Source organism: Mustela nigripes, chromosome 7, assembly GCF_022355385.1.
Source record: "Mustela nigripes isolate SB6536 chromosome 7, MUSNIG.SB6536, whole genome shotgun sequence".
Taxonomy (NCBI): Eukaryota; Metazoa; Chordata; class Mammalia; order Carnivora; family Mustelidae; genus Mustela; species Mustela nigripes.
Genome location: NC_081563.1, coordinates 61,163,733 through 61,175,247, shown reverse-complemented (window position 1 = coordinate 61,175,247; position 11,515 = coordinate 61,163,733). Strand labels below are relative to the sequence as shown.

General features: G+C 37.4%; 1 protein-coding gene across 4 annotated transcripts in view; it reads right to left on the bottom strand.

Moving 5' to 3' along the window:
- Positions 1 to 48: 48 nt before the first annotated feature.
- USP34 (ubiquitin specific peptidase 34) overlaps positions 49 to 11,515 on the bottom strand; it is a 239,199-nt gene continuing 227,732 nt past the window's right edge. For all 4 annotated transcript variants that reach the window (XM_059406010.1, XM_059406012.1, XM_059406011.1 and 1 more), the window contains 5 exons: positions 5,732 to 5,811; positions 3,114 to 3,254; positions 2,861 to 3,004; positions 1,480 to 1,639; positions 49 to 1,288 (listed from right to left, as the gene is read on the bottom strand). In XM_059406010.1, the coding sequence (XP_059261993.1) occupies positions 681 to 1,288; positions 1,480 to 1,639; positions 2,861 to 3,004; positions 3,114 to 3,254; positions 5,732 to 5,811 (1,133 nt within the window). In that variant the 3' untranslated portion in view covers positions 49 to 680. The remainder of the gene's footprint in view (positions 1,289 to 1,479; positions 1,640 to 2,860; positions 3,005 to 3,113; positions 3,255 to 5,731; positions 5,812 to 11,515) is intronic.

Genomic DNA, 11,515 nt, shown 5'->3' with positions numbered 1-11,515 from the left:
TCATTACTTTCATCTGAGAAGACTAAAGCAATGTTAAATGTAAACAAATGAAAAGTCATCACAATTCGTTTAATTAAGTGCACAGAATAGCAATCGGTCATGTCAATAAAAATAAAACAATTATTTTTACATCAAGTGTGCTTTATTTCCTCCACAGGTATTCTGTTAAATAAAGCACCATTTATATACTGCCAGGCCACAGCTAAAGAGGATTCTTTACAGAATCAAATTTCTTGTGGTTGTTCCGTATACAAGTAAACTTAATTTTGATAATAAGAACCACAGCGATCGGAGGCAATCTGCCTCTATTTTAAGGTACAAAACTGGCACAGAGGACACCATATTATACACAGTAAAAATGCTGTAAGTTTAAATTACATTGTACAGGGCCAGGGAACCCTGTCCCTCCCAGACAGCCATAGGAAGTGAAAGCCAATACAGTGAACTCTTAATTACATAAAACATAGCCATTATCTGATTGCCCTTTAGAAAGTATACTGAAGATGCAAATTTTTTCATCTGGATTTCTGCCTGACCAAGGATTAAGCCTATAAATCTATCTTGCCATTCAAGCAGAGAGCACTGGACAAACTGAAGCACAAAAACAGAAATAAGCAAAACTTATACAAACAGCATTGGGGGGAGAGGGGACCTTAAAAGTAGACATGCTACATCTAATGTCAAGAAGCAGCTTGGTTTCCTTTGCCAGATATCCTTGTGACCACATGGATCGTAGATTCAATGGTCCTACACAGAGTATCTAAAATGTCGTGTTGCTGCATATGACTAAAAAGTCCTCTGGAATGGCCACAACTGAGTGATAAAGCAGCCTCAGGGTCCTGGGAGGGCAAAGCTTGACCATCACAGCTTCTCAAGTCAGCTAAGTCAGAGAGAACCGCAGAGAGTGAAGTAGAAGGGAACTCAGATTCTTCCTCAGCTAAGTTAGAATCCTTGGGACAGTGGAGGTCCTTAAATTCTTTACAGTCTTCAAATCTACCATCACTGGATTGCTCTTCTGCATGCTGTGACCTGATATTTGACATGTCTTCTGAAAACGAAGATGGAACTTCCATTCGATATTCTTTAACAGAACTATTTTCAGGGGAAGGAAGATCTTGTTCAGTTCCTGGATCAATGATTGAGGAGTCTCTTGTCTCATTGTCTGAAGTGCTAGTTGGGGTTAGGACCTCCCTGGTTTCTGTTTTCATGTCGCTGATACAGCTGTCTACAGTGTGCTCCTCATCACTGCTAACACGCCTTCTTTTAACAGGAGTTGCCCCTTCATCATCTGTGAAAATGAACATCATTCTCTGAAAGGAGTCATTAAGATCACAGTGAGAGTATTTGTGGGAGAGTTTTTTTTAGAATTATATGCAAGAGACCCAACTGAACCGACAGCTACAATAAAGTCAGTTATACCGAGTGTATTCTTCCCATCTCCCACCCTAAAGGTAATTAATATTAGTCCAGAAAGCTAACCTTTAGTTTTTCGTTCTTTGGCTTCTTGCTCTTGGAGTGAGTTTCTCTGCTGCAGACAAGTCCTACATTTGCTTAAAAGCTCTTGCAGAGTTGGAATGAGAGCTGGGTTTAATTGTTTGGGAGTGTGTACTGACAGGAGCAAAGCAAGTGCCCGCAGATCCTAGAAAACCCAGATGGGAACATTTCATATTCTAAAGCTAACATTTTGACACAGTTGTTTACAGTTTACCACACATTTACTTTCCCAGGAATTCATTCTGGTTGCTCAGGCAATTTTAGAGAATGCTAAAACTAGAGAGCTAGCATTAGCATATTACCGTATTTTATTGGTTCTAAGTCATTAATACCAATATTCTACGTATTATGCCACTAATAAGGTCAGACTGAAGACTCAAATAGTTTTCTGAAAATGGAAAAGGCAAAAAAAGGGATTTAAAAAATAAGCCCCGAATTATCCATGAGAAATTAAGGCCTCAATCTAGATATTACAATTCCTCAAATACACTGATTTCTGGTGTCAGTCAAACAGTAAGGTGTTTCTTAGCTCTAGAATCTAGTCTGGCATCTAAGCAACACTTGGTTATTGGGGAGACTGCTGCTGGACAGGTGCTAGCGTTCCATTACTGTATGACCTGGAGATAAAAGAAATGTCTCCCTCTTGGTGGTCTCATTGTCCTTAGCATTTAATGACATTTGCTCATGTCTTCCAAGGTAATGTAAAAGTGTGTACTACACACTTCAAAGGCATAGAGAATACATATTTTTAGAGAGTTTTCATCTATGTGATTTTCAGAGTTTGAATAATTTGAAGTTATGACAGTAAAAATATTAATTTGAAGCTATAGTAAAAATCATATTAAAGCTGAATTTAGAGTTGATTTAAGGAAAGTACTTAAGTACAGGACTATTACCTTCCACAGTTCTTACCCCCCCCTTTTTTTAAGATTTTATTTTTTTAAAAAAGATTTTATTTATTTGACAGATGGAGTGAAAGTCACTACAGTGAACTCTTAATTACATAAAACATAGCCATTATCTGATTGCCCTTTAGAAAGTATACTGAAGATGCAAATTTTTTCATCTGGATTTCTGCCTGACCAAGGATTAAGCCTATAAATCTATCTATCACAAGTATGCAGAGAGGCAGGCAGAGAGCGGAGGAAGCAGGCTCCCTGCTGAGCAGAGAGCCTGATGCAGGGCTCAATCCCAGGACCCTGGGATCATGACCTGAGCCGAAGGCAGAGGCTTTAACCCACTGAGCCACCCAGGCGCCCCTAAGATTTCATTTTTAAGCGATTCTACACTCCACGTGGGGCTGAAAAAATCCCAAGATCAAGAGTCACACACTCCAACTGACCTAGCCAGGTACCCCAATTCTTACCCCATTTAAAGAAGCACTTGCTTTAGAAATTTCAACTCGGTTGGTGAAATCAGATTGCAGGTTCTGATACTGATTTATCAAGTTTGTAATTAGGGTGCTGATCAAATTGGCACAGTTTGCTTCAGAGAACACTTGACCTTGAACCTGGAAAAAAAAAAGATTAAAACAAAAGTCTCCAAAAAGGCCAACGTAATGAAAATATAACCACTAACACATTGGAAATAACATATTGAGTTTCCAAAGTAGGACATACCTTTAGAAGAAAATGTGTCATGAATGTGTAGACAATGTTGTTGTTTAGAAAAGTTCTTTCATCCATCAGGATACATTTTATATATTCTGCAAAAACGGGATCTTCACACAAAAGCTTGATGCAGTTTTTTGACATTGCAGACTATAGTGGGGGAGAAGAAGTACTGATGGTTGAGCATGGAAGTAACTGCAAGGCTTACACGCACTTATGATGAACATGCAGACATTTTAAGTCCTGTTAGAGAAGCACTTTTAACTGTCTACTGAATTTTCAGTTAAGTAACTGCTCTCCCAGTAAACTAAATCTTCCGCACTTAGACTCTACCCATGAGTGTCAGAGAAAGAGACTTGTAACATCTGAAAGGCAATATAAAAAAACAGGTTTCCAAAGAAATTCAACTTGGGCATGAAGAGAAGAAACAAGGACTGGATAAATAAGACTGACAAGTGGATGAAAATGTTTTCAGGGGACCAAATTGATGGATAATTAATAGGTAACCAAACCATATGTAGAGAAAAAAACAAATTTTAAAAATTAAATTTATTCCATGAAAGGAGTTAAAACCTTAAAGCAATTGTAGTTTGGTAAATATCCTTCTCCCCCCATGAATACTGCAACGGTAAACAGCAAATTTCTTTTAATTATCTCACAAAGATAATTAGTGGGTCCCCAACAGATGGAAATTTTACTAAAATTTGGTTTTCCTGCTTTTAAATAGTCATGGCTCTTAAACACAAATAGTATGTCTTTAAGTGGATATACTCCCTAGATTATATGTATTTTAATAATCATTTATACAATGACAAAATGGACTATTTTAAAAAATAGGACAAAGTTTAGATAATAGGTATAGATTATATACTTAAATATTTTATTAGAGTTAAGCATTTGGTAAGTACACTCAAGTTCACCCAAGAAACCAGGAGTCTAACACGACCAGGACCCAACTCCTCAAAGGCTTGCTGTCAGGAAGACTGGCCTTATTCTAGCAACCAGAGCCTCTGCCTGCTGCCCAGGTTTCCTGATGGCTGCTGTGACCAAGATGGCAGGGCTCCAGAAGCCTGAATAGAGTTTGGCATTGTTATAGAGGAAGTTTTTGGAGACGGTGAATTCTTTAGAAAACAAGCCAATAAAGGGAGCAGTAAAATGCTGGAGTAGATAAAACAACAGGGAAGCAACAGACGGGCTGAGCAGAGAAACCAAAAAAACCAACTACCCAGATCAAGAAGAATGAAAAGAGCAGCAGCAGTGGCAGAGGGAAAAAGCAGAGGTCTGCTCCAGTTAACTGACCACTCAGCTAAAAAATCAACCAGCACGTCATTTTCTCAAAGTCCCCAGTGTACTAAATAAGGCCCTGGGATCAACATAAATTAGTTCAAAGATTCCTACTATAGAAAACAAAGTGACATTTCTTTAGGGGCTAGAGAGGATTCCATTTCTATACTTGAGAAGTTCACAGTTTGAAACAAGAAGAGAGAGAAACAACCATCCCAACACCATTTCACACATGTCTACAAGGAGAAGAAACTGCATTACAGCCTAGGCAGTTGGCTGTACCAGAGGCATAAAATGTTTCCGTGTTTCAGATACTAGAATTTGAGTAAAGTTTAAGCCAAAGTAAAGTGAATACAACTCTCTTCCTCTGGGGATGGGGGGCTGCAACCAAGCACAAAACCAGTAGTTGTTGTGGGTTTTTTGTTTTGTGTTTTTTTTCTGGGTCTAAAGAAAGTGGGGATCCTTTATGCCTGATCCAAGGAATGAGCCAAATCTTAGGACCAATCTGCTTTCCCCCTTCATGTTCCTGCCATTCTCCTCCGCCAATTAAACAAGCATTACTGAGATGCCCACTTTAAAGAGTTGGCTTTTAGATACCTCAGGTAGGTAGGATGCGTTGTTTCTTGACCTCAGTGAGACTGCGGACAAGAACAAGTGCATCAGACTCTTGAAAACCTCTCCAAAGTAACAGGGAAGAAGTAAAGGACAGACTGATGAAACTGTTTCTGCCAAATTTTGAGAAGGGTGGAGGGGAGCAAAAGAGAGATGGGGCAGGTGAGGGGGAACAAGAAGTGGAACGTGCCTTCTTCTCCTAAATACCTCCCTGTTTTGTTGGACTTTCAGCATGACTGTTTATAGTGATCAATACATTACAAATTCAATAGCTCATTTGAAACATCCTCTGTGGTACAAATCTATTGAAATAAAAACCTCAAAGGGCAACTTGATGCCCAATACTCAATAGCTATTATTTCCATTAATCATACTTTTATCTACCAAGATTCTAAAACATCTCTAATTTCCAGTTTGTGTTCAACCCATTGTTTCTAAAATTACTGACCAAATGGTCAGATGAGATGAAAGATCAGGGCGCCTGGGTGGCTCAGTTGGTTGGACGACTGCCTTCGGCTCAGGTCATGATCCCGGAGTCCCGGGATCGAGTCCCGCATCGGGCTCCCAGCTCCATGGGGAGTCTGCTTCCCTCTCTGACCTTCTCCTCGCTCATGTTCTCTCTCACTGTCTCTCTCTCAAGTAAATAAATAAAATCTTTAAAAAAAAAAAAAAAAAAAAAAAAAAAAAAAAAGAGATGAAAGATCAAATCATCTAAAACTCATTTTCTTTACCTGAGTCTGGCATAGCTCAGTCCAAAGTTTGGGGAACAGTGCAAGATGAAGTGGCAAACCTTCATAGGCAACTAGGACACCTAATATTTGAAAAGAAATCAGAATAGGTTATAATTATAAATTATACCTAAGGTGTTCAACTCTGCAGGTACAATTCTATAGGTATTCTAGTCATAACTATGCATCTTCCTACATGTTTGAGAAATACACAGAATATTTAAAGGGGAAGAATTCATTCCAGTGCTTTTACCAGTGAAATAATTTAGAATGCAGTGTACTCTGACTGAATTTATTCATATTCCACACCTCATTCCCTGAAGAATGTGAGGTAACTTAAACCAATTCTGCTTTTTAAGTATTAGAACTTTACTTGGGACAATTTAATAGGGGATACTGCAAGTGGTTCTAAAAACTTTCTTAGATGAAGGTACCACTCTGCATATTAGGTAATTTTCATAGACTAGCTAAGCTTGGAGGGGAAGGAGGAACAAGGTTAAAAAGAGGATGTGGAGAATTAGAAATACTGTTCCTTCCTCTTTTACCTTGTTTATCCAAAAACAGGGAGAATTCTCTTTATGGTGGATTTACCTAAACACTGTTTTGAGTCTAACAGCTTCTAGACTTGTCCCCAAGCTCTTCTGGTTAGACCTCTCTTGGCTGTGTGTCAGTATCCTATTTGGAACCTCTACTGTTTTAACCTTTCCTCTTCCTATTCCAAATGTCAAGTATATCTCTACGAAATGTATTCCCCTTCCATCTGCCCTCCTACCTCTCAAAGAACAGAAGTTGCTATACCACAGCTGTAAGTAAATTTCCCATTCTCCATACTCCCTCTTCCAGTGAAATTATGATGATGGAGAGGGAGAAATATAATAAAAACTATCTTCCTCCAGGTAAGAAAAAATTATGAGTTAGACGTGAAGTCAGCAAACTTTTTCTGTAAAGGGCCAAACAGTAAATATTTCAGTCTTTGCACCAAATGATCTCTGTTGCAACTAATCAACTCTGCAGAGGTAGTAATAAAAGCAGCCAAAGGCAACACTAGATGAAGGTGTGGCTATCTTTCAATAAAATTTAAGAATACTGAAATTTGAATCACATGTAAATTTTGTGTGTCACACAATATTTAGAATAACCTAGCATTTAAAAAAAAAAACAAACATTAAAAAATATAAAAACCCTCCTTAGCATGCAGGTAAGCTCACTGATTATACAAAACCAGGCAGCATGCAGGCTATTACTGTTTGCCAACCTCTGGGTTGGACCAAGGATTCAAGAAATCTTAAGACAGGTCATATCAGTCTTCCAAGGATGCCAAAATATCCTTTTGTGGGTAAGTCTATTTATTATATTCTGTCAAGATTAATCCCTTCGTAGAGAGACCCCCTCTCCCTACCAAGGAATCTATGCACCATTCTCCTTTATCCTAACCTAATCTGACTGGGGATGGAGGCATTTACCCAACGTAAAAACACAATACATATAAGCAAACGAAGGCATGTCATCAAAATTGTTGGGTACAGGGAAGAGTTTCTATGTCCCTGCATCATAATTACCCATAAAGGTAGACCAAGGGTTGGCAAACTCGGGCTTGCAGGCCAAGTCTGGTCCACAACCTGCCTTTGTATGGCCATGTGAGCTAAGAAGGACTTTTGTATTTTTAAAAGATTGTAAACGTAAATGCATGACGCAGACCATACATATGGCCAGCAAAGTACACCCTTTGCAGAAAAAAGAGTCTGCCAACCCCTGAACTAGAGGCTGCCCTGACCTCTCAGGTGAAAGTAGACTGTACATTACAATATAAGAGTCTCTAGTCTTTACTCTTTTTCCTCAATTATTCCTCAAAGTAAAATATAATATTTATTCCTATTTTCCACAACTTCAAAAAAAAAACAGCACTACCACAATAAACAAACAACCCACAGAGGATTTCTATAATCTAATATCACTGCCAAGTAATAATCCGATCCTACTATCTTTATTTTACAACAGGAGGAGGAAATAAATACATGCTGGCAATTACTGTGCTAGGTGTGTCGGATAATTACATTTAATTTTCTTACCAACTTTGGGAGGCATTGTTTCATTTTCATTTCCCCTTTTCTCAATGAAGATAGCAGATTTAGAGAGATTATGTAATCTGCTCAGGTTCATCCCAAAAGCCAGTGAGCAAAACATCTATCCCTGGTATACTTGATTGAAGCCTGTAATTTTTTCAGTAATCAGTGTTTTCCCAAACTTCAGTCATTCATATTTTTTTCATATCTGTCCATCACTGTACTGTTCTGTTTACTTAGTACTGTTCTTTAGATTCACTTAGGGAAGCTAATACTACGTTAGCCTTGGGCAACAGAACATCCGGAAAGTCACAAATTTGGTATACTAGTTATGTATTTCTGTGACACAGTAAGACCCATACATATTTATGAATATAAAATTATTTTCCATGGACTATTTTATACACTACACTCTGGAAAGCACTGCCACCCATGGTGAGTCAATGATACCTCTCTCTCAACGGTCCTACCTATTTCCTCTCTGAATTGCACCTCCTTTGGAAGGAGAGCCATCCCTTCAGAGCAACACAGTTTCAGTTTCTTTCTACCATTTTCATAAAACACTGAGGATCAGGCTATCTTGGCTATGAGACTCAAGGTAGCGGTCAATGCCATCCTACTCCACACCTTCCTCCAATAACCTTCTGGGATGCCTTACTTAACTGGGTACAAAGCACAGAGAGATGCAATCAAGGCACACGTCCACGCCTTGTCCTAGTAAATAGGACAGGCAAGCCTAGGACATAAGGGCTTCAGCCCATTCAGCTTTCTTCATCCTGTGACTTCAGACATCCTCAGTTGTTTCTTACCCCAACACATCTAAAGGAACTAATATGCAATAATCAAAAACTGTCCCAAATACCTTTCCTCATTATTAATACTTTATACTGTATATGCTACTAGAGGTGTTATTAAAAATCTTCTAAAAACTGTTTTTGTAGGTAAAATGGTAATTCAGATGACTGCTGTGAGGATGAAATCTTTTTTATGTATATTTACTAGTTTAGGGTGTCTCCTATCTGAATTGTGTTCGGATTGTCTGGTTTTCTATAGGAGTGTTTAGCCCACCCAAGCATTATCCATGGAAGTGGTGGCTTTTGCCAATGGACGAAAGCCCACAACTAATACTCTACTATCGGACTGAATCAAGACATCTTAGCCAAAGAGTATCACACACTTGATTCTTCTATATCCGCTTATTCTGACTTATACCCACTAAGCAACCAACTGCTGTTTATTTGGCTTCCCATGTAGGTTACTAGAAAAAAATCTGCTGGCCCTACCATGGAATATTCAGATCCCTATATTAGTTCTTCCTCTTTGTAAATTAACAGACTGGTAATCAACTAAATCATAAATATATATATTAAGTGTAATTACTAAGTTTTAGCCAAGGATAAATGGATCTTCCCCTGGTAGACTGGTAGAAGCTGCCTTCTGATATGTGCTGAATGACTGATATATTCAGTCACCTTAAAAAGTCTTTTGGAAAACAGTTAACCAGTTGTCTTTCCAGTTAGTACTGTCTTGACATCAAAAAAGGCAAAGGATGGACCAGAGCTGTGCATTTTTATAATCTGAATTTCTAATCTGTTTACTTTTACTTTTACCAACTATCTTCATTTTTTTTAAATTCTAGAGATTTTGAAGATTTCAGATTTCATGTTGCCTGCAAAAATTTCCTTTTACTATTTTTTACTTTCATTTATTAATGCATTCTGAAAACTGTCAAAAGCAGTGTTACATAGTAAAGGTGAGAGGTTTTATCTCTGAAAATGAAAATTATTTAAATTAAAAGATGAAATCTAAAAACGTCATTTAATTTTACTTGAGCATCTCAGTGTTAATTTTATACACATATGGTTCCTTAAAAAAATTATGAGAGTTTGCAGTACAGTTTCCTAGACTACTTTCTAAAAATTTTGTTTCCTCTCCCCAATACAAATGATCATTGCAAATAATATAAAATTTACAGTCATTTAGCCTAGACCTTGACCTGAAATTTTATCCATACACAGTTTAGAGTATAATCCCCTAGGTTGTGTGTGTGTGTGTGTGTGTGTGTGTGTGTTTTCACATGTACTAAGTGATTTTTCCTCTTGTTCTAAGACTGTGGTCACATTCTGCATATTGTTTTCCAATTTGCTTTTTCGCATGTAATCCGAAGTCATTTCCTATCTTTTTAAAGACCTCTATATAATACAAACTATTTAAAGACTGTATGATAAACTACAGATTTACTTAGCTAAGCTCCTATTGATGGACATTTTAGTTGTTTCCCATTTTTACCCAATACGAACTGAATGAAAATAAATACCCAATGTATGTTTTTGGACACTTTTTTAAGTAGAGTAGATTCTTAGATCTGGTACTGCAAAATCAAGGGCTATGAACAATCTAAACTGATAATGCTAATATGCATCCCCGAACTGACTCCATTAAAACATCTTTTCTTTCCCCAAACTGTTTAGATATACCATCAAAACTTTGTCTCATAGTTGGAAACAAAAAATGAGAGAAAAGAGAAATCATTAGTAAGGTAGGGCAACCTCTCATACAGTTACCAAACATTTACTTGTTATGTGTGAAGGAGTTGCTTGTTGATGTCCTTTACTTATTAATGATCTTTCACATCTCACTGAATCCTAAAAACTCTTCGTATATTGCCAATACTAGCTATCTGTTAAGAATGCAAATATTTTTCCCATCAGCTATTCTTTAATCTATGGCATTTTTCAACATGTAGTATATTCGGTTTTTATATTGCCAAAAACTTTTATTTGTTTATGGGTTTTATGTCCTGCTTAACATGGTCTTTCAAACATGGATAAGAAGGTGCTTATCCATGATTCTATATTTTTAATAGTTATTATTTTATTCTTCATAATTAAATATTTAATTCTCCTGTAATCTATTTTAGTCTAAGTGGTGGAAAGTTTCCCTTTCTTTCCTTAAGACAGTTGATTCTCTCAAAACCATACCATTTCCACATGACTGACAGGTCATCTCTATTGTCTTCAAATTCCTCATGTTATATGCAAACAATGAATCATGGAACAATCCATCAAAAACTAACATAACACAATTTAAAAAAATTCCTCATGTATCCTTATGTTTGTCTATAGGCTGTTTTGTCTATGTATGTTTTTCTGCCTATATATTTCTGTATCTACATTACATAGTTTCAAACAGTAGAGTTTACTTTTATGTAAGAAAGGAGAAAAAATAAACCTGTATTTGCTGTTCTGATGCACAAAAAAGATTAAAAAGTTAATGAAAGTGGGGGGCAGGACTGTGAGTGATATGGTGTCTTTATCTTTTGCTATTTTCAATTATAAATTCATGTATGTAGTAAATCCTACTACAGTAAATTCATGTATGTAGTGTCGGAGGCAGGCCCCTGACCAGGGCGGCCTCCACCATTAAAAGATGGCGCCTGGCTAGTTGCCAGGTTAGGATTGCCTCGTGAGACTAAGCGGAACGCCCAAAGAGAAAGTAAACAGCATTGGTTGCTAGCGAAGTTGTTCGTTTAGGTGCACAGCCTGATTCGCTCCCTCCTGTACCCTGCTCGCTGATTGGTCATGTAAACGTATATAAGTGTGTAGACTTGCGGAAATAAAAGAGAGAAGATACATCTGAACTGGGGCTTCTTATTGTCCTTGCGGGTGGAGGGCGATATGTAGTAAATTAATAAAATAAAAAATTACTGATCTTTATTAAGTAT